At 39.6% G+C, this 24,837-nt stretch overlaps 1 protein-coding gene across 2 annotated transcripts in view; it reads right to left on the bottom strand.

The window, feature by feature from the left end:
• LOC144607150 (insulin receptor-like) overlaps positions 1 to 24,139 on the bottom strand; it is a 230,399-nt gene extending 206,260 nt beyond the window's left edge. For both annotated transcript variants that reach the window (XM_078423787.1, XM_078423789.1), the window contains exon 1: positions 22,894 to 24,139. In XM_078423787.1, coding sequence (XP_078279913.1) covers positions 22,894 to 22,969 — 76 coding nt within the window. In that variant the 5' untranslated portion in view covers positions 22,970 to 24,139. The remainder of the gene's footprint in view (positions 1 to 22,893) is intronic.
• Positions 24,140 to 24,837: the final 698 nt, after the last annotated feature.

Here is a 24,837-nt window from a genome sequence, read left to right as displayed (position 1 = left end):
CACTCTTGACTCTTGATTATTGAATGGACAGCTGGCTTTTCGCCAGGCATCGTAGCTTATTGCGGGCGCTGTCGCATGCTGTCCCCAGGTTTGATAGGTTCTCTTAGATGTATTTCTGATCTCCCAATCTATCCTGTTGTGGCATTTGCATTTATATTATCTGCACTTTCTCTGTGGTGTACTTTCCACTGTATCTCGGTACATGACAATAATAAACCAATATAAACGCAAATGCTCTATCCCAATCTAGTGTGCCGCAAACTTTAGTGAATCAAGTCATTTGCCACAGTGGAAGAGACATTGCATCTGACCCGAGTGACCCCGAGCTAAAGGAAGAACAAAATTAAAAACAGGGTGTAACTGGCGGAGTAGATGGAGGAGGAGGAGAAGAAATCAGGAAGAAAATAATCATCCCTGTATGACGTTTGCAAAATATGAATGAAAGGATGTCAAACAATGTTAAAATCTGGCTCCAGCTGCAGTCACCTCCCTGCCAAACAGTCCATCAAGAATCACTGTCCAGTCTAACACATGGAAGGGTGCCCATTTGGACAGAGTACAGCTCCCAGATGACCAGGAACTTTATTACTGCAAATTAAAGAGGAAGGAATCATCATGCATCACATTGCCTCAGGACATCTCATTGCAGTTCATAGTGTTCAAGGCACTTTTTAAAAAGTGCTGGAACTGTTGCAAATGTACAAAACATGGCAAATACTGGGCAAGACAGCAGCAAGAACTCGATTTAAAAAAAAAAATAGTGTTTGGAGTGTCCAGCCAAGAGGATAGAGGGGTCTCATTTAAAGTCTCATGATACCATCAACAGTGCAGTTCCGGAGTATCATCTTAAGATTATCGATCAAGTCAAATGGTGACAACGGCAAGGGATTTCCGCAGGAAAGGGGCCAAGGTACATCGTATTCTAGTAGAAATACAAGCTAAACACAGGAATATATAATGCTTAAAAAGCTGACCGAAAATGTTAAATGAATTAGCAGATACTTCAAACTGAATTACAGAGACGGCGACATGCCCAATTTAAAATACGTATTTCTAGGAATCAAGCACAACAAAGCCTGCTCAGTCTGTTAAAGTAATCACAGTAATTACTCACTCAAAAATTGGCCTTTATATTAAAAAAGTTATACGTTTTGAACATAAAAAGAAACCAGAGGAAGCTCCCGCGGTCACAGGGAGAATGTGCATCTGGACAGCACCCAAAGGAAGGTTGAAATCCAGGTCTTTGTTGCTGAGAGGCAGCAGCTCTACCAGCTGCATTACTGTGCCACCCTTGGACGGTGTGCCACCCTTGGAGGGTGTGCCACTCTGTGCCAGAAGGCACATGTTAGCTACCCTCGAGAGGCAGCGCTTCCTGTAGATCTCTTCAATAATGGGGAGGTGTTGAACTTTCCTTGTGATTGTATCAAAGTGTTGGGTCGAGCACAGATCATAGAAACATAGAAAATAGGTGCAGGAGGCCATTCGTCCCTTCGAGCCAGCACCGCAATTCATTGTGATCATGGCTGATCATCTGAGATGAAAGTTGAAGCTGCTCACTACCACTCACTCTTGTCAACAAAGACATGTGTATGGTCCCTCGGACTTTCCTTCCTGAAGTCAACAATCAGCTCCGTGGTCTTGCTAACATTGAGAGCAGGATTGTTGGTCTGGCACCACTCAACCAGACTATCGATCACCCTCCTGCATTATCATATCATATCATATCATATATATACAGCCGGAAACAGGCCTTTTCGGCCCACCAAGTCCGTGCCGCCCAGTGATCCCCGTACATTAACACTATCCTACACCCATTAGGGACAATTTTTACATTTACCCAGCCAATTAACCTACATACCTGTACGTCTTTGGAGTGTGGGAGGAAACCGAAGATCTCGGAGAAAACCCACGCAGGTCACGGGGAGAACGTACAAACTCCTTACAGTGCAGCACCCGTAGTCAGGATCGAACCTGAGTCCCCGGCGCTGCATTCGCTCTACCGCTGCGCTACCGTGCCGCCATTCTGACGTCGTTAACCACTATTCATCCAACAACCATGGTACTGCCAGCAAATTCAAATATAGCGTTGGAGTTGTGTCTGACTGCACAGACATGGGTTGAGAGAGAGTGGAGCAGGAGACCGGGCACACAGCCCTGAGGTGTCCCAGGTCTGAAAGGGGGGGTATTGGCAATTTTTACTGCTTAAGGTCAATTGATGAGGAAGTTGATGGTTCTTAAAACTCCACATTAAATCAAAGCAATTTCAGAAATGTTGAGACAAATTTTAATTCCTTATGAAATTTTAAATTGAACATCTGGATTATTGAACATCAAACCCTGGCAAAAACTATTCTTTACTCCCATTTTCACTATAAAAAAAAAGATTTTATATCCTTCCTGTTAATCCCAAAAGGTATACGTGCATCTATACTTTAATGGTGATTTTTTTAAAATAATGCAACAATCACTGCACACCAAAAACAAATTCATGTAAAGAAGTGCTTTGAATAATTTATGGGGGGAATAATTAGAGCATTACATAAATACAAGATTCTATTCCCCTCCTCTAATTTAGTTAAGCACAAGTACTTAAACAACTAAATGAGAGTAGAACAGAATAAAAATTGCTGATGATCAAAAATAAAATTTTCTGCTTGTCAAATACTAATAATCTCCCACTACAGTCATAAGACTTCATTAATGCTGTGCAACCAGAGATAGCATTATAAATAGCAAGTGGATAGCATTATAAATAAAAGATACATAAATTGTCATCAGTTTTCTGTGTGTTCTTAGCTGTTTTTGTTGACTCGTCTGCTGGGAGCAGTGCTGGTTGTGCAGTCTCACAGCAGCGGGAAGGAAGGACCTCCTATATCTCTCCTTCACGCACTTGGGGTTATCCAGTACTGTTAGTATTTTATTTCTTTCTCCCTCATTTGCTTACTAACGTTCTCTGAAATATGCTTTTCTCTTCATTTTCGGTATCTCAAAGTGATAGCAAATATGCAAAGAGAATGGTGGTAGTCAATTCTCATTTATCCAACACTTGTTATTACGAATTATATTAACTAGCCGACACCAATTTATGTGTAATGGATCTTAGTACAGCATAAACATATCTGCTAATCTGACGGTAGACACAAAATACCAGAGTAAGTCAGTGGGTCAGGCAGCATCTCTGGAGAGAAGGAATGGGTCACGTTTCGGGTCAAGATCCTTCTTCAGACAGAATATAACATCTCCAAGTTTGCGGATGACACAAACCTGGGTGGCAGTGTGAGCTGTGATGAGGATGCTAAATTAATCTGACAATTCTTATTCTGATACCAACGCGTGTTTTTCCGAAAGCTAGTTTAGCATTATACTTCAATCGTTTAACTGACAGTCAGTGCACAAAACAAACATTACAGGCTACGTGCCTCCAACTCTTCATTCAATGCACAGCCACTCCAATAACATCTATGGTTGTGCCGCCCATTCTCAATTATAAGATCAGTTTCTCACAGCCATTCACAAAGTGTGGTGATAATGTTTTGCGCATCTAATTTGTGTTCACCTTTTAATAAAGTGTAAATTGCGCGTTATAAATTGTGTATAAATATTGTTTTAAGCCACCATCCTTCAGTTCATTTTATTAATTATACAAACATCTAAATGATACAGAGAGGAAGACTATGCGATTCAGTGGAAAGTGGTTTGTTGCACGGAAGGGAGATTTCTTTAGTTAATAATAAATATTTTATTGTTTCAATAAATATACTTTAAGGATTTAAACTTAATTTATTGACATTATTCTGGAACGCATGCAAAAAGGTGAATTTTCCTTCATTGAAAATGACAGATATTGCTTCAGAAAATATGTACATGCTTTTCCATGGTGTATGTTATAATGGAATTGCATTTGTTAAAAAAAACTTTATCAAAAAGATACAAATGCTACGTGCACAAAATCAGTTACCTGTCACTCGCACTCAGTCAACATTAAGTCGGTTACCTCAGAGATCATAAAATTCAATATGTTATATTCGATAGTACGACAATGCATGGTGTGATGGATTGTTTTGGATTAACGAGAATTGACTATACCTCAAAACTATGACATACCATGTGCCACTGTTTTGGTTTCGAAGCAATGAGGTGCATAATTGCATCACAAATATTTGAATACTTCAGCATCTCAATTGGACTTCAACAGTAAATGGAGTATTCTTTGTGATTTCTTTGTGCCAGACTGATCTGGACATTTTGAACATGGCAATGAAGAAGTCTAAAAGATTTGTCACTTGTGCCAGTGAACTGTCAAGTGATGAATCAAGTGATTAGTAATTTGTTTTCATATTGTGCACTTAAAAAATATCCCTTAGGATCATGTTTTTTTTAAGAATGCTCTAAGGAAATTGGCCCAGAGTTTTGGACCCAAGCAAATAACAAGAAGGTTTGAAAAGGTAGCAGGCATTATTCTTAATAAATGATTGAGGGCTCTTTAGCAAACAGTAAAGCAAAGCATATTTTATTTTGCTTTTGGCCATTTTGGCTGATGCTAAGCATGCTGGACTGTTTAGTTTAGAGATACAGCATGGAAACAAGCTCTTTGGTCCCCTGAAGCATCTCTGACCAATAATAACCTGTACACTACTTCTATCCTACACACTCGGGGCAATTTACAGAATCCAATTAACCCACAGATCTGCAAGTCTTTGGAATGTGGGAGCAAAATGGAGCACCCGGAGAAAACCCACGCGATCACAGGGAGAATGTGCAAACACCGCACAGGCAGCTCCATAGTCAGGATCGAATCTGGGTCTCTGGCACTGTCAGGCAGTAACTCTACCGCTGCGCGACCGTGCCACCCATAAACAAAGGTAAATTGTAAATATGTTAGCAGGAAACAGCTACACCATTTGCAAATAAGAATCAGGATATTGGGTTCAATGTATATGGGGAATTAGAAACAAATAGGAGATAGATAGTAAGGATGTGACGATAGGTAAGCAACCCAAGATAGAACAAAGGCAGCTGAAGTCATGATTTGGAGCTGTAAATGTTTGACGGACAAAATGCTTAGAAGTGCAGCCAACAGTTGACAATGATTCTATGTCTGTTGAAAGACTTATTGAAACAGCAGAAAAACAATTTGTTGTTCATTATACCTTCATATGGTACATGAGACTGCCCGATGAACATCAAGAACTAGTAATCCCCTTGTATACACTGCAAATGAAAACAATGAGTCACTTCCTATCTTTGCAATCCATTACAAATACTAGTCTGCAACTAGACAGGCCCAATCTTGTGATTGTCAGCAATACTGTTAAATTGAAAATTTACAATCTGAAATGTGTACACGTGTATGCAAGAAAAAGTGTGAAGTTTGTAAGAGAATAAAAAAAGAAATTCAGATTGATGTGATAAAACAGTAGAATACTATACAATCTTGCATCCTAACCATACAATTCCTTCCCAGCTACTCATTGTCCTAAATGTTAAACCTCTATACCATTAATACTGGAAACAGCCGAGGTCTCATTAGCTTTTACCTGCAGCTGAAGTAGAAAACTTGTTTTAAATTCCTGCAACCTCCAAGAGATTCATTGGTTATTCAAAGCAATTATAAAAATTGACTTAAATTTCACAACCACATGTGAAAGAGCTTAATTGTGAGCACACTGTTGCATTGAATAAAACCGCACGCTTTTACAGTCTTTACAAGTGGAGCGTCATAGATTCACAGCTGCTCCATAACTTAGAACAATATTTAGAGTCATAGCGTCATAGAGTGATACAGTGTGGAAACAGGCCTTTCGGCCCACCTTGCCCACACCGGCCAACATGTCACTAATTGAAGTTAGACACAAAATGCTGGAGTAACTCAGCGGGACAGGCAGCATCTCTGGAGAGAAGGAATGGGTGACGTTTCGGGTCGAGACCCTTCTTCCGACCTACATGTCGAACAACAGTTCTCATTCCATGCCCTAAAAAAATCAAGGTATGTCACTAATTGAGGTATGCTTTAAGAAAAAACTGTTCTTGCACATTCCCAAATGTCCGAATAAACACAATACACAAATAATGAGAAAAGATATTCACAAGTCCTGGAATTTATCAGAAAATGATTCAGATTGTTCGCAACCTTAGTTGCATACAACACCTCAAAACGTTCCCTCAGAACCACTGTCCATTCCCAAGATGCTTGAAAGTGGAAAATTGTAAAAGGACTTTAAATGAATAGGATATCACTAAGATAAGTTATTTCTGCCTCTGCAATATTGCCCCATGCCCCTGTGCCTCAGCTCCCCTTCACTGCAGCTCTCGTGCCTTCTTACCATCAGACTTGACTATTCCAAAAAACTCCTGGCCGGCCCAATTTTCTTCCCTTATACAAATGCGAAGCAATCCTAAACTACACCTTTTGCGCAAGATGCATTGGCCCTCTGACATATTTTGGGTCCCATTTAAACCAATATAAAATTCTCATGCTTGTTTATAAATTCTGGTCCTTCTCAATATTTCGAATCTCCTCGAGCTTTGAATCTTTCAGGAGGTTCACTCCAGTAATTCTGAACATGCATGATTTTAACTGATCCACCTTTGCTGGCCTTATGCTCTTCTACGATGCCCAAGTTCATAAGTCATAGGAGCAGAAGTATTTGGCCCATCGAGTCTACTCCATCATTCAATCATTGCTGGTCTATCTTTCCTTCTCAACCCCATTCTCCTGCCTTCTCCCAATAACCCTTGACACCCTTACCAATCCAAATGTTTTCTCACAACCTCTCTCTAAGATGGTCCTTAAATCCTCCTCCTTTGATCGGGTTTATGTTTAACTAACATTTACTCAAAAGGCTAAGATGTGCTACATTGAAAGGGCTTAATCGTTATGTTCAAAATATAAGCCACAGGTCCATGCATCTTCTTCCTAATTCGCTAGGTTCGGCATTTAAAAAACATAAAACCAGAGACCTTTTCTGGCTCCACAATTCCCTGATGCATAGCCTCTGCCCAAGGAGCTGAAACTGAAAAGGTAAAACTTGAAAGCTTTTTATCTAAACATGTGTTATGAGTCAGCTTTCACCCACCTCCTCCACGCTTTCACTCAGATGCTGCAGGTCAGGTTTAGGCAGAGGTTATGTATTAATTTCCAGAAGCTGCTTGAAAATGGAAAATTGTAAAAGGAGTTTAAAGGAAAATAAAACATCAGTCCCTAATGGTTTAGTTGGAAGCACGCATCTAATGGTAACTCAGCCATAGAGATGAGCAAAGTTCCAGGTTAATCCCTTTAGAGCAGTTAGTTAACTGCAAATTGAGATCATCGCATGGTCTAATGAACAGGTAGGGATGAGAAGTGTGGAAAAAGGAGATAATCATCCAGTTTTCCCATTGGATTGCCACAAGTGACTCCTTCTATAAAATATGTACATGCGGATATCAAGTGAGAATGTAGCTACAGTACCTTATAGACTCAAACGGGCAATACTGTGTCTAACTGTGCCTAATAATGGTTCCACATGGGCAAATAACCTTTCTAAGCCAACAGAAAATGATCAGCCATGCACAACCCGATAATCTTTCAATAGTCATACATGAAAGGTAGACATTTCTAAGCAAGTAATGGAGGCATATACCAAATCAGCATCTTTGAAAAAAGCAGTGGTGATAAAGAAAGCATCCATTTTCCAAGTCCTCAAACTGAGAACCTTGTCTATTCTTTCTCAGATAACATCTGTAGTTTCAATTGTTTGCCAACTCACTGCACCGTGAGATTCTGTAGAGTTGAAGCAGAGAATTGGAATGCAGGCAAAATGTTTTATAACTGTATGTGAGAGAAAGATGGAGTCATGAAAACAAGCCCTTCAGCCCAACTTGCCCATGCCGATTAACACGCCCCATCTATAGTCTGCCTGCCCATGTTCGGCCCATCTCCCTCCAAACCCATCGTATCCATCGTTTTCCCTTGTGTCATAATACTTTAGGGGACTGAAAGCTTGCAAAGTTAAGTCATTTAACGGTTACAGGGGAGCACAGATATGAAATATTTATTAAAGAACAATTTAAAACATTTTGGAGAAGGTGAATAACTACAACTCTCATCAACGGAATAAAAGGGGGGAAATAAATGTTTTCTGAGAAGGAGTGACCCGATAGAGGCTTCTTGAGAAAATGGAGGGCAGACTGTCCATGTAGTGGTCACCAATAAAGCTAAAAGGAGTGTGAAGAAATGTCATTACCTAGTGGGTGATTGGAAAGTGAAACTCACTCACGCGTGGAGTAGTCGAGGCAAGTGGCCCTGGTGCGTTTAAGAGAAAGGATGAAGAACAAAGCAATAAAGGATTATGCTTATAAAATGAATGATAAGATGAATTTCATGGATCATAAAACACTGGCATAAACCAGATGTACTAGAGAATCTTTTCTTATGCTATATATACTGTATACATATGTAATAGCTAAGATATAATGTACATCTCAGATAGTGGAGATTCCTTCAAAATTGATAGCTTTATATTGCTTGATGTCCCATACACTTTTCCTTAGTACATGAGGCCATTCAGCTCAAATTCTAAGCCAATTTTTAGATTGATCCCACCCCTCATCCATTTCCCATATATAATAATCAATAATAGAATAAACCAGACAACCATAATAGAGAGTGCCTACTTTCTCACATACACTGCATGAACATCATCCTTCTGCTCCCCAATTTTCGCAGCGTCCCACCACACAACGAGCAATTTACAGTAAATAATTCACCTATTCTAGGACACCTTTGTGATATGGGGAAAAAAAATCAAGCAGGGAATTGAGGGATGTCGATTATGTGCAGGCAGATGTGCAGTTTAAATTGGCATCATCGTTGGCACAGAATTCACAGCTGATGTATACTATAGTACATCGAGTGCCAGGGACTGTTCTATGTTCTAAAGGCAGTCAGTAGAAACTCACAGATTCAGAGAGAATGTGCCAACCCCACAAACCGCACCAGAGGTCATTATTCCCCCCATTACATTGACGAAAGTTGCATTCAGTCACCTGCTACAGAGAAATGGCCAAGAGCTTAAATTTCTTGGTTAGAATGTTTTAAATTGACTTGTAGTAAATATTTCAGGTTACTGGATCTATGAGACAGCTGCCCTATTTGCAGTGCCATTGTGCCACTCTTAATGCTGACATGTTCAACAGCAAACATAAAGATTGTTGGCTACTGGAAGCAAAAGTCAAGCTGTGCTCCACAGTTACATATTCCATTTGTAGACTAAGATATTAAATCTCGGTGCTTCTGTACATCAGCTTGACATAAAGAAATCTTCATATCTCATGTTACTTTCTGCTGAATCAAGACTCCAACAATTTAACATATTTTAAAACTACAAATTTTATTTGTAGAATTCTGTAATGCAAAATCTGTCCATATTTAACAGCAGACCAATAACAACTACTCCAAAATGTTGTCAATCATCTTGGCGGAGATTCCTCAGGTACACAGACTGTTTCATAAATATAGGGGTTTTTTCTTTTGGTTGTTAAACATGGATGTGCTCTCATCTTTTGTCAACATAGCACTCAAATGGTCAACATATAATCTACTCAAATACATTCAGTGCGTTACTTACACAGTTCAAGATGCACGCAAGCAGGATCACATGCAAGGCTATATTACAGAGGGCAAAGATCAATCTACAACACTAGCTCTGGGGAAGACACTGGCAATCCAAGCTTCATGCCATGATTGATACATTTTGGGAGTGTAGGCGATTTAGACAATAGACAATAGGTGCAGGAGGAGGCCATTCGGCCCTTCGAGCCAGCACCGCCATTCAATGTGATCATGGCTGATCATTCTCAATCAGTACCCCGTTCCTGCCTTCTCCCCATACCCCCTGACCCCACTATCCTTAAGAGCTCTATCTAGCTCTCTCTTGAATGCATTCAGAGAATTGGCCTCCACTGCCTTCTGAGGCAGAGAATTCCACAGATTCACAACTCTGACTGAAAAAGTTTTTCCTCATCTCAGTTCTAAATGGCCTACCCCTTATTCTTAAACTGTGGCCCCTTGTTCTGGACTCCCCCAACATTGGGAACATGCTTCCTGCCTCTAACGTGTCCAACCCCTTAATAATCTTATACGTTTCGATAAGATCCCCTCTCATCCTTCTAAATTCCAGTGTATACAAGCCTAGTCGCTCCAGTCTTTCAACATATGACAGTCCCGCCATTCCGGGAATTAACCTAGTAAACCTATGCCGCATGCCCTCAATAGCAAGAATATCCTTCCTTTAAGGGTTAAATCCTTGAAATTTAATTTCTCAAACTATAGCAGAGAGAGATTGTTATTGATAAACAGCTTAGTCCTTAACCCATTTTTATACCAAAGGCCAACTATATCTAATCACAAAGGGTTGCCAACTTGAATGGGAGAGAATTATTTTCCATCATCTTCCTCCTCCCGCTCCCACAATTCCCAATACTTGGCTCAGTGCCTTCCAAAGTCAGAGTACCACTTACTACAAGTCTACAGAGTTGAATTATCATATGTACCAGAATAAATGAAATTCTGAGAGAATTTTTAAAGAGTCCAAAGAGTCCCAACCCAAACCGTCACCTATCCATGTCCTTCAGAGATGCTGTCTGACCTGCTGAGTTTGTGTTCTACGCAAGTGAAATTGTTACTTGCAGCAGCTTAACAGATCCATTGACGCAATAATAGACTAATAAATATATCGCAATCAATAATAACAATGGCAAGCACGCAACAAAAGCTGTTCATTGTACCACGGTACACGTGACAATAAACTAAACTGAATAAACGAGGCAACCATAATGGTGCAGTCTAATTACACTTTGAATCACGCTGTGGGCCAAATATTACCAAGCATCATCCCAAGGACTGGAGTTCTCAGACTCATTGCAAGGCTCAGAAGTAGCTTTTCACAGCACCATATTAAGCAGACTATTCCTATTCTAAGAATTCTATATTGGCTATAGGGAAGACATCTGACTGAAGTGTTTACTTTCAGGTTAGTGAACATTGGACAGCTAATTGCACTGTTTCTTCAATCAGCTCCCTTATTGATATTTTTCTTGCCAAGGTGGGTGGAAACAGTTGATTTTAATCAGTTTTCCTTTCCCTCATTACAGCCTTTAGTGAATTTTGACTCTTCATTTAAAGAAAACAAAGATTCAGCAGAGAGCATCTCAGCTTTCAACATTAAAGTACAAAGAGTAGAGATACAAAAGCACTTTGTCAGGGTTTCAAAATCAGCGCATACACAAGGCAATCGCAGCTACACGTGCACAGAGTCCAGGATCAGGTCGGGCTGTGCAACATCTCTGCTGACAGGCAGCTTGCTGACACATGTAGCCTTGGGCTTTCATAGGAAACCAGGCACGTCAAAGAAGTCCGAAAGAGCCATCCCCCAAACATTTCTCAGACAGTGAGAAATCTATTTTTTGCAGAAGAGAAGGTGGAGGATGGAGATAAAATGCAAGAAATATTTTGTGTATAAAAATAAAGGATATTTAAATGCAGTCCCTGCAAGGAAGGTGAAAAAAGCAAAATTTAATCAATTTTTCTTGAAGCAATTATGACCTCCCCAAAGAGGAAAATATTCATTTGAAATACTTGCGATCAAGGCCTTGTGACGAACTTACAGGGCTCCAAAAGTTGGTACAGTATGTATTAGATTGCATAAAGCCAGTCTTGCTCCTTGTATCCCTAGTAGGATGCGAAAGTGTATCCTGATTTAATAAAGGCTGTTACTCAGAAATTGCAGCCACTGATACCTACCTACTGGCTTTGTTCTCCATAACAAGTTATTTCTCTTCTGCCCAAATACACACTGCAGCTAAAGACCAATGACTCAAAGCAACAAGGCGCAAAACCATCTGGTTGTATGCCATTTAGCTCTTATTGCCCATGGTCTTAAACTCAGGCTGCTGAATAAATATAAGTACTTTGCAGCATCCATCCCCTTAACCCGAATGAAGGTTGAAATTCAGACAATCTGTGGCACTAAATTTCATGTTTTGTACATCCAAGATGTCTAATATAATATAATTGAAATCAGTTAAAGTCGTAAAATTCCTTGCTTGGGTACTGTAACCAGTAGGCAGGTTGTAAAAATATTTCTTCAGGTCTCTCAATTTTTAAATTGTTTGATTTTTCAGATCCTCCCTAAAAGCCAAAGGTAGCAATGGCTGATTAAAAAAATCACATGACACCAGCAAAAATGGGCTGGGTTTATTATGTGCAAGGGGTGGAACCCTAACACACATAAACATAACCAGCTGAGTTGCAAAAACATGTCTTAAAATTGAACAGTACATAGACTGAATATTTATCACTCATCAATGCTGCAAGTTTCACACTCCTCATTGAATTCAATTTTTTTCCTTTCAATTGTTTAGATGCCTTCACAAATAGAAACTAAAGCTGCAAAAGGCATTCAAAACAGCATTGGTTGGTTTTGGTGTTCTGGCCTTAGAGTAATGGACTTAAGTACCACAACAGGTTCACAAACATATAATAAGACTGAATCTCCTCTGTAACATATTCAAAGGTGTTTTCTTTCAGATGAGGTTACAAATATAGCCCCATATATTCCCATGAGTGAGCATAAAAGGTCCAATAGCACTGATGAAAATAAGATTAGTTATCCCTGTCATTCTAGACAATATTTATCTGTTAACCAACATCAAGAAAAACAAATCACCTTATTGTTATCAGATTTCTTTCTTGTGTGAATCCTGCTAGCTGCACATTGGTTGCTTTGTTTCCCACATTACAGTCATGACTGCATTTCGCAAGCACGTTATTAGCTGTTGGTTAAATGTCATTTCACTGACTGGATGAAACAATTCATTTGACACTTTGATTGAACTGGAGATGTTTGCCCATTAACAAAGGGCTTTGGGGTGTCTTGAAGTTTGATTGGAACGATAATGAAGGCTTTTTGTTTTATGAATTCCCCCAACAAACAAAAGACTTGTCGCATCTAAATAAACCAATTTATTTTACCCAATCATCAACCCAAAACGTCACCTGTTCCTTTTCTCCAGAGACCCTGCCTGACCCGCTGAGTTACTCCAGCATTTTGTGTCTATCTTAGGTGGAAACCAAGATCTGCAGTTACTTCGTACACAATTTATTTTAAGATATGCTCCTCAAGGTACTGGATCTCTCCGAATAGTATGCAAAGCTACCCTAGAATAAACACTTATTCTATCAGACTTAGTATAAGAAAATAACTGCAGATGCTGGTACAAATCGAAGGTATTTATTCACAAATGATGGAGTAACTCAGCAGGTCAGGCAGCATCTCGGGAGAGAAGGAATGGGTGACGTTTCGGGTCGAGACCCTTCTTCAGACTGAGTATGTGCATTCCCAGCAAACCTTTTAAGCATAAGTTTAAATATGTGTATTATGTTATAAATCTCCAAAATACCCAGAAGGAAGAACAACAATTGGAGAAACAGAGGGCAGCAGATGCAAAGAACAAAGTGCTAAGCATCTGTTCTTTCCCTCCACAGATGCTGCCTGATCTGCTGAGTTCCTCCAGCAGTTTGCTTTATTTAAAAACTTACAAAACTTACAAAACAAATTGCTACACTTATTAAAATATTTCACCATGCTATACTGATATAAATTGCTTTTGAACGTAATCACCATTGTTATGCAAGAAATAAAATTTTGCGCACAGCCAGCTTCTAGAAACAATGATCGGAGTGGCCAGTTAATCTAATGAGTCTGAAGAAGGATCCCAACCCAAAACGTCACCTACATGTCCTCCAGAGATGCTGCCTGGCCCACTGAGTTACTCCAGCACTGTCTTTTTATGTAAAAATAGTATCTGCAGTTACTTGTTTCTACAGTCAATCTATATTCCAGCCACACTGCCAGCCAAAATCTCAGCATTCCTCCAATTCTGATCTTTGCATATTCCTAATATTTTTTGATCTATCAATGGTGATCATGCCATTAAATATTATAAACTATAAATTTCCCTCCCTAACTCTTCCATCTCCTTAAGATACTTCTTAGAAACAATTGCTTTGACCAGGTTTGTAAAGCATCTTGCTTTATGTGGCTTTGCTTGAGTGACTGTGGTCTTAAGGAACTTTGTGACATTTTATGATATTAACAGCAACTTACAAATGTGACCTGAAGTTGTCACTACTAGTGATGATTGAAAGATATTTAATCTGGACAAGAGAACAACCAGACCTTCAAAACATAAATCCTCGGGATCATTAAAATCAACCTAAATCACTGAAGTGTCATGTCTGAAGGATAGCTCTGACAGAGAAGCACAAAGCTGAATTATGCTTAAAGCTCAGGCTTGCTCACAAACAACAATGTTTACTTACTGACTACCTTCACTACGAAGAACACCCTTCACAAACATTTACTGACCCAGTGATGTTACAATGAAGAATGATGAAGATGGGTCAATTCGTTTTTAAATTAAATAGTACAAAGACAGTAAATCAAGAAGTAGAAAGGGGTACTCAAGGTGCCAAAATGTCACACGAAGAGGGGGCGAAAAAGAGTGATTAAAGAATTAACTTTTGGGAGTGTTTCAATACGAGTCATAAAAGGAATTCCGCACCTCAGAATCCACTGATGAATGGAAAGGTAGAGGTAGCATTCAGGAATGGAAGGAAGGGTGGGATTACAGGACTGGAGGAGGTTGTGGAGTACAAACATGATTGGATGAGATATTTTATTTTACATTTTTAAATTTTATTTAAATTTTTTTTTAGTTGGAATTCGACTTGTGTTAGCAAATATAGGGATGAACGGTACTTGGTACACATAGAGGTATCTGAATTCAAGATGAAATAACTGTTTGGAGGATGTAGGACAGTGGCAGAAGTCAAACCATAATGAAAGGGGTATTAAACTGCTGGGCTGAGGAAACAATGAACAACATTAAATTACTGGAGAGAGGAGACACAGAGGGGGAGCTGAAGAAGGCTCTCGACCCGAAACGTCACCCATTCCTTCTCTCCAGAGATGCTGCCTGTCCCGCTGAGTTACTCCAGCATTTTGTGTCTACATTAAATTACTGGAAGCAGAAGATCTTCACTGTGATGAACCTAAGGAGATGGATATATATCCCAAGTGGTAGAATAGGATGACAAGGTTACACTAGAATCTTATTCAATGTAGGATGAAATCCAATAATTAGATATTGAATTAGTGATATATATATATATACACAAATATTTTCGATCAAATATCAGCGTTTTAGCCTCCCCACTGGCAAAAGTCTAGACATTTCTTTGGCCCCAAGAGCATATGCTGTACAGGCAGCTGAGAGAGTGGAAGGGTCAGAGTAATTGGGAAAGTAGTGCTGGAAGTCATAAACGTATGTATGGGAAACTGGCCCAAAAATAATCAAACCAGTGGAACAGGTGAAGCGACCATGGTATGATCTTGTTGACTATTTTTCACCACACTGCATGTCAACGTAACGGCTAACATGTAAATTATTAGAAGGTGGACTCAAAGTATCAGGGTCTGCTGACTCAGGATGAATAGAGTAAACATAAGTTACAAAGTCAGAGATATCCATCCCAAGCTTAAGTTTTAAAAGAATGCATTCAGAGCAAAGGTAGGCAGAGAAAGAATGAGCAAATTGTTAAAGGTGTCCAAATAAAGAAAATCACAAAGAGTTTATATAAAGTAATATTTAATGGGCAATGTTGATAACCACCAACAGGACAGGTTTAAGGTGATTCGTAAGTGAGTGAAATAAGCAGTAAGAACGTGTTTAATTCAAAGACAGATCTGTTATACACTGCTTAAATCCAACTATAACTTAGAAAAGGAAATTGGATAAATACTTGAAGAGATACACTTGGTGAGATGCAAGGAAAGAGCAGAAGATAGGACGAACTGGATTGATCTTTTAGATCCAACGCAGACTCAATAGGGTAAATGGTTGCTAGCTTTGCAATGATGAAAAGTTCATTAGTTTTAGGTGCTGGAAAACATTAAACTCAAATAGAATGTGAGACAGTGAATTTTGGTTTCAGGATATAGCAGGATACAGGGGAAAGAATATAGCAAGCAATGAATTTGAAAAGAAAAAAGAAAGAAGAGTAAAGAGATAAAAGGGGAGAAAAGAAATCAGAAAATTCTCACTCAGTAATATGGAAGTACCCAACAGTTAATAGTTTATATAAAGAATTCAAAGAGATGGTGCAATTTCAAAACAGGAAATCATTGCAATAACACATTGAGATTTTGAATGGCTAAACATCAGCTCAAACTTCTAATCTCTGAATAACATGGGCAGAGGTTTTGAAACAATCTCATTTCTAAATGCCCTAGTCTTAAACCCAGAAAGTATAAATTTTATTCAAGGCATCGAGGAACTTCAGCAGATGATAAATTTGTTCATGTCCTAGCACATTTCTGCTGGTTGCGACCAGCCTCATTCCAAGACTAATATTTAAACCATTTCCCCGTACTGCATTCCAATTAGGAAGAAAACACTCTCATTAGTTTTCCATCAAAAGTTGACAGAATTTTAGATACAAATTTGAAAAATCAGTTCACATAGATTAAAAATGAAAATCAAAACTTTTAAAAAATGCACAGCCCATTTGGAATTCAAAGAATACGTCTATTTCTCCTTCACCAATCTGTTTACAGATAGATAAATGGGCCTTCGCTTTGCTAAAGAATTCAGCAGCATACCAATATGTAGTTTGTGCACTACCCATTTTGGCCTCCTTTGCATTCCTCCATTGACAGCATCGCTGGCTGCTATGACATTCGTGTATTACTCACCCAAAGCCGTTCAAGTCCTGCTACTACTACTCTTGATTTTCTGAGATAGGTTTTAGGCATTTGTAACATCTCTCATGTACAAACTCATGCGCTCAGAACTCAATTGTAAACTATGGAAAGCATTCCTGCAACATACCATTGTGTTAAAAATGCCTTGCACAAAACAAATTACTGATGGCACTAACTTCATGGGAAAAAAAGGGTAATCATACACCACAGATAAGTGTAACAGCCACAATATCACCACCATCTCCATATCATACATCATGCTAACTTGGCCACATTACCATTCCTTCACGGTCACTGGATCAGATTCCTGTGGTCCTAAACATTATGTCCGCAGGAGCTCATCACCAGAACGGTAGTAAATAATATCTTCTCAGAACTACCACTGTCTACGCCCAAGAACAAATAAAATATTTTTATTCGTAAACCAGACACCTGATGAATATGCTTTTTCTTTTGAATTCCACGAATCTGCAGACATAGTGGACAAGAACTTTCATTTATTTAACAGTGTTTATTTATATCCCACGATACTCCAAAGAGGCGTGGGTCAGAACCTGCAATGTACGAGGTGACAAGTGATGAAGGAAAATTAAATGGGAAATATTGACATACGGATTCATAAATCTTGGCACAAAAAGCTTAATTTAAAAAAAGTAAGAGAGCAGCAAAGACTATGGAAAGAAGTTGCTTCCCAAACCAGGAATTTTAATCCACAAAATATTTTTCAAAGAACGTCTGCTATTGTATTCCACAAACTGTATGCCCTAGGACCCCTAAAGACAGTGCAAGTAATAGATGGGTGACAAGTTGGGTATTGAGAGGCCCTTGCACACAAATCAGTGAACTCCAATTATTCTGCCCTCTGTTGGAATGAGAACACCACAATGCCTGCAAAGAAAATCAATACTTGGAAATAGTCAAACCATCAACAGGAGATGAAAAGAGAACTGATATCAAATACAAAGGAAAGAAAAACGCAAGCTCAATAAGATCGCACAAACTCAAATCACGAGGAATCAATTCATTTTACCATGACATTAGATGAAGGAATAGAACCAGGCACCTGCAGAGTTTTTCTTCAAAGGTGTTACGGGATCTTTTACCAAACTCCTTCTTCACCATACCGTCCATCTGACTCACCACTTTCAGGGAACCATGCCCATGTACCCCCAGATCTCTGTGTTCTGCAACACTCCAGGGCTCTACCACTGACTGCCCTGGTATGGCAGACCACAGTGCAACATGTCTCACTTGTCAGAGTTAAATTCCATTTGCCACTCCTTGGCCCACTGCCCCAACTGATCTACCTTTGTTGCACACTTTCACTACACCATCAATTTTGGGGCCAGCTGCAAATATACTAACAATATTAACTACATTGTCACCCAAATTATTAAAGCATATAACAAATAGCAGTGGGCCCAGCACCAATCCCTGCAGTACTCACGTGGTCACAGGTCTCTGATCAGGAAAGTAACCCTCCACCTCTCTCTTCCAAACCAATTTTAATCCAATTAGCTAGCTCACTTTGGATTCCAGGCAATCTAACCTTCCCGACAAACCTGCTGTGTGGGACCTTGTCAAAGGCCTCGCTGAAGTCAATATACACAACATCCACCTACCCTGCCCCCATCAATCCTCTTGATGATCCCTTCAAAAAAAACTCCATCAGAGTTGCGAGACACAATTTCCCACCCACAAATCCACGCTGACTATCCAGAATCAGTCCGTGCCTATCCCCATGCTGGTAGAGGACATCTTCTCCTTTGAAGGGTAAAGATCCACAAAGTGGGTTGCACAACTGTGCAGCTTCCTTGATTTGTATGCTGTGTAACTCAAGTACTTGTCCAAGGGGGCATTACTTCTGACAACACAACTTTCCAGCACTGTCAGCCTAAATTACATTGTTAAATCCCATAGTCGGGAATTAAATCACAAACTGCTGACTCGCGCGCAGAAAGCTGACACTTTAAACTGCCTTGAAGCTTCCAAGATTGGAATTAAAATCCATCACAATTGCTTCACCACGGAGCTCCCCGAATTAAATGTTGTGTGGTGATAGAATGCTATATACGAATGATTGAAAGGCACAATATTGGGTGTGGGGGGCTGGTAAGAAATTCAGGTCATACCCTGGGGATTTAAGCACAAATCCAAGTTTTGACACTGATGAAAGAGGTACCGTCAATTGATGAAATATTAAGCTGTGGCTCAGTCAGCCCATTAAGTTAGTGCCACACGAAGAAGCCAATTGCCTGACCAACGTTCCTCCTTTACTCACATAAAAGAGAGACTGAATCACTGTTCACTCATTGCTGTTCACCACAAATTACAATATCGTGTACCATGTTCTGTCAGACATTTTACATGAGAATTGTGCCACAACAATCTTTCTTGCATGCAATGTCTCCTTGAAGCTTGACAAGAGTCTTAACTTAAATCTGGCTTCCTCAAACAATCTGGCTTCCTCAAACTTTAATTTAACTCACTTTCAATTTCCCTTCTAAGTTCCTAATGGCTGATGATCAGTGTTGTAATATCTGAGCAGTCGGGTTTTCTGTCCAAGGTCAAACTTAGGTCAGCATGCATATTAACAATAGTTCAGAAATCAGAGTAGAAACTAGTCCAATTACTTCCCAAAGTCTACACGTGTTATTTTCAAAGTGAACTTGTCAGTGGTTGGAACAACAAATAACATTCGATCATTTTTTCATCCATTAACAGCACCTACTCCATCAGTCTGCAGGGTTCCACCTGAAATGTTGCCTGCCCCATACCCTCCACAGATGCTGCCTGACCTGCTGATTTCTTCCTGCACTTTATATTTTGCTCAATATTCCTGCATCTGCAGTTCCTTCTGTCTTCAATTACTTTCTTCCACTCTCAGCAGTCCTTACTGCGACCAAGTTAGATTAACTTAGCTCATTTCTGAAAGTGACTATTAATTGAGGTATGTAAATTTCACACAGTTCCTGAAAAAAAATAGATGGATGGGAAGAGTGGGTTGAATGAAATAGAGAATTAATTTCAATGTCATTTGTAGGCTTTTGCATTACTTTTACAGAGATTCCTGCTCCAGTTTTCCCCAACAGATTAAGCCTTGGTAATTCCCTGCCTTCCCAATTATGCTCACTGTAACATACATATCCACAGACCAATTCTTACTTTTCCAGAGAACCCAGCTCTAGTTTTCCTCAACAATCTTTCTAAAATATAAAGTAGGAGGAGTTACAGGATGGATCAAGAATCTGGAAAGCCCTGTTACAACCGAACATATCATTCACAAAGTCTCCAGCAGGGTGTGGCTTTGTTATCAAAAATCAAAAGTATACAGCGAAATTGTTCCGGGTCTTGTTTATGAATAAGATTTACATTACCAATGAGGCGTTACTCGATGACTCAATGGCAAACATATTCATGCGGAGCACAGCTCGTAACAACATCATAAATTCATAGGTGATATTCATCCACAAGAATAAAACTCACATGTAAAAAGTAAACCTTCGACGCACACTACAGCACACTAAGGCAAATTAAAGCCAGGGAAATCGGGTAGGTCACACAAGTACAAGTAAGAGTTGGAGAGGTCTGCTTCCTAATCAATACCTCGTAGTGATCAGTCATGGCGATTCTGTGAGTTCCTCGTCCCTAGACCTGGAATATCCAATGGTGAAGTTCCATCCTTACAATCTATTGTGGGAATCTACTACCCAAGTTGCAGCTTGCATCCCACCCCATGTAGACATGAATCTTGCACTGCATGTACTATACACTGCTACCAGCAGCCTTGAACCAAAGTAGCCCGAGGTCCTAATCATCTTAGCCAGTGACTTCACCCAGGCCCACCTCAATATCAAAATACTATTAACACATATCCTGTCCCACCAAAGACCCAAAGGTCTCGACCATTGCTACACAACCAAGGCGCCACCTAATCCATTCCCTAAAGGCATTTTGGAAAATCTGCCCATCAGGCTGTGCCCCTACTCCCTGCTTACAGGCAGAAACTGAAGCACAAGGATCCAGTACAGAAAATTGTACAGTGCTGGCCCGAGGAGACAGTGGAGCTCCTACATGACTCCATATTGAGTCCAGTTTAGTTTAGAGATACAGTGCAGAAATAGGCCTGTCGGCCCATCACGACAACCAGCTATCTCCTTACATTAGCACTATCCTACACACTAGGGACAACTTACAATTTTACCAACCAAATTAACCTACAATCCTGTACGTCTTTGGAGTGTGGGAGGAAACCGGAGCACCCAGAGAAAACCCACGCAGATCACAGGGAGAACGCACAGACCCCGGACAGACAGCACCCGTAGTCAGGATCGAACCCGGGTCTCTGACGCTGGAAGGCAGCAACTCTACCACTGCACCACATGGACAGACATCAGGTCGTCCTTCATGACAGTGAATCCATGGAAAGCGACTGGCCCCTTCCCATCGGGCAGAAGGTACAAAAGCTTGAAAGAACATACCACCAGATCCAAGAGCATATTCTTCCCATTGTTATCAGACTCTCAAATTGACCTCTCATATGCCAAGGATAAATACCCGATCTTCCAATCTCCCTCATTGTGCCTCTTACACTTTATTTTAATTTCTTGGTAACTGAAACACTAAAATCCGCACTGTTTATTTTCTCTTTTGTACTACCCAATGTACTCACATGTGGTATGATTTGCATGGATAGCATTCAAAACAAAGTTTTTTACTGTATCTTGGTGTAGGTGACAATAATAAACCTACATCTTTACCTTGAAAATTGTTTTAAAGCAAGCAGTACTACTGGTAAGGGAAATCAGATAACATGTTATACAATATGAAAACCAAAGAGCAATAGAAGATGGAGACAGAAGGGACTGCAGATGCTGGCTTACAAAAAAAGGCAATGCTGGATTAACTCAGCAGGTCAGACAGCATCTCTGGGGGACAAGAATTGGCAACGTTTTGGGCCAGAACCCTTCTTTTTCTTTCACACGAGATTGCAGGTGTTGTCTACTCCCGCCTTCATGAGAAGCTGTATGACAGTAACGTGAAAAAGAAAATCCCCTTTGACGACATATGGAATCCCAGGGTATTTCAGTGGATTACAATGTTTTGAGTGCTTTGTGTCTCTTTTCAATTTTTGCCCTCTCTTGTTGCAAGGTTTGTCTGAAGAAGGGTCCCGACTCGAAACGTCACCTATCCACGTTCTCCAGAGATGCTGCCTGACCCACTGAGTTACTCCAGCACTCTGTGTCTTTCCTATGTTTTGATCAGATTTCTATAGCGAGTCTGATCTTGATATTATTTTTCTAGATCTTCACTGGAAATTAGGTGGGGGAAAGGTGAACTTGATCCTTCAAAACTATGGAACACAGTCATGCTCTTATGCTCAACCCATCCAAATTCAACCGAACAGTTCAGAGTACCACCATTCTACAACAAAAACATAAAATGCTGCATCTGGAAGTAAACATCTTAACATGTGTAGATTTCTTTACAACCAACGTATTTACACAATTGTGCAATAAGGAGCAAACAAGGAACTGTACAGTTATATTATTTCCCAATGTTAGAAAATTATTGTTCCAATAGCAAATCCATTCTCTTTTGCAACTAATCCCAAACAATTAAAATTTAATTTGTAAGATTTCTCTAAACAACCTGCATTTGCCCTGTTCTTTTTATTGGTAATATTTTAAATACTTTGTTAAAAAGCCGAACAATACCAGTCTCATCTATTTGCATTAAAAACCTCTTCAGACTGCAAAAGTAAAGGCTAGGTTTATTACTTTGACGACGCTTTCAAGACCCTGGGCCCAAACGTTGCCAAATCCTCGGCTCTCGGTTTTAGGTTCGCCCAAGAAGGGTGAGCTGCCGCCTTTACCCTTCTAATCGAGTCACAGGCTTTCGGGTGCATATTAGGCCTCAAGTTGCAATTTTTGGAAATAAACAAGGTAAGAAATGTTTCCACACATTTAAACAGTAAAGAAAAGAAACGCACCTTATCAAAATTAGCGTTAAATCCTCCTGAATGCGAAGTGGTAAAGCTTTCTTTACAAAAATATTTTAAAAATTGTGTTTTTAAGCTAATACTTACTTTTTGATTCTGTTGGGCCAGTGTTGACCAGAATGAAGAGAGTCACCGAGGTTAATATCAAAGTCTTTATTCCCATTCTGGGTCTGAAATCTTCCTGTTTCAAAATTAACTCCCACACACACAAACAACCCTTGTATGGAACAGAATAAAAACCAAAACAAAACGCAGGGTTGAAGGACAACCCGCAATAAAAGTTGAGTTTTTGGGGGATTTTTTCGAGGTTACTTATCGAGGAGAAAGAGGAAAAATATCATTTGATTTCAAATCTCGCAAATAAAAAGTAAAACTCTCCCCAACACAGATAAAAATCTTCTTTCCACAAGATTAAATAAAGTGATCTTGACAGTTAGACTGGATCAAATCCTTCACTTTGTCCATGAGAGAGAAGGAAAAGAAGATTAATCGGCCCTTATTCTCCAGTCTTTTTTTGAGGGAGTTTGTTAAGAGATTTTACAGCTTTTTCTCCTCTTATTTCTTTGCAGGATTATTTCTTCCACCACGGCTGAATCTTTCTCCAATCTTTTGTTTCCCCCTTCAAAGACAAGATCTTCTCTGAAAATCACATTTGAGTTGCAAAGGTTGAGGCTTCACTGCCCAGTTCAAGAAAACCCTCATTTCCTTTGCTTTTATTTCATCCTCAAACTCCACTGTTTTTAGTTGTAATTTCCTTTTAACCGGATGATATCATTGCAACAAGATGCAATTGTTTGGGGTGTTTTTTTTTTTTTCTTCTTTTCTTCTCTCCTGTCACATTTACCAGGTCCTGAGAAGAGGAAGGGGGAAAAAATCCAATCTGTTGAGAAAATCAATCAGCCACAAAATCCTTTCCAAGATGATCCAAACTTGATTTTCCTTTGGCTTCCTGCGTTCTTTTTTGTTGTTGTTAATATTGCAGGTTCCCCACACGAAAAAAAAAAATCAGCACAAGTCCCCCAATTCACGAAAGGAAAAAAATAATTCAAAATATTTAATAAATTATCAGAACACCAGGCGCAAAATTGATCAACAATGCCATAAAATCCTTGAAGGTCTCTTCTTCCCTTTGGCTTCAACACATTCCAAAGTGATTGTTTTCTCCCAATATTTTTGTTCTCAACAACGTCTCTTTTTATGGGTTGTTTTTTTTTTTTCCTTTTCTTTCTTTCGTGTGCTTCTTTAACAAAAATGAATTGAGATTTTTTTTTTTCCCACTAAGGTAGGTTAAGCGACACCAAAACAAAAAAAGACGGACGACCAAGCGGTATCGAAAAGCCTCGAACCAACAGACCAAACGCAAACTTCTTCTGGCTGTACCGAGTAAACAAGCATTGCCAGCCCAGAGAGAGAGAGAGAGAGAGAGAGAGAGGGAGGGGGGGGGTGTGGAAAGAGAAGAGAGTAGGGACAACCACAAAACCTGAACCAACACTACACCGCTTCACGGATTGGACTCTGTGATATTTTTTTTTAAAACATGGACTAACTGTGCACTGAAAAGATAATTAAATATCTCGATTTGGCTGCAAGCAAACAACAGGATTTTTAGGAAGGGACTGCACGATGATAAATAACATAAACACTGCTCTAATCCCATTGGATTGGAGTTAAGCAAAGCAATAATCTAAGAGTTATTTCTATTTAAAGGATACCTGATGTAGTAAGGTGTGAATATTTCATGAGGGTGTTTACATTTTTCTTTATCCATTTTAACAGACATGTTAGCCAGTGTTATTGGCACGCGCTATTCCACTTTGCAAATGGTAAGGGGATGGGTAATGGTGAGGGTGAGGCTACCCTTGGTCAGGCAGGTGTACAGACATACCACCAATAACGTTTTTTTAAATGAGAGATTATACATGGCCATGTTTTCATCTCGTAGTGTTAAGGACACATGTAAACTTAACAAAGGATGGCAAATTTAAAATTGTGCAGGTCACTGCCACTTTGGAATCTTCATGCAACTACAAA

The sequence above is a fragment of the Rhinoraja longicauda genome, chromosome 28 (genome assembly GCF_053455715.1).
Source record: "Rhinoraja longicauda isolate Sanriku21f chromosome 28, sRhiLon1.1, whole genome shotgun sequence".
Classification (NCBI taxonomy): Eukaryota; Metazoa; Chordata; class Chondrichthyes; order Rajiformes; family Arhynchobatidae; genus Rhinoraja; species Rhinoraja longicauda.
The sequence above is the reverse complement of the archived record's forward strand: the minus strand, read 5'-3'. Positions and strand labels throughout refer to the sequence as shown.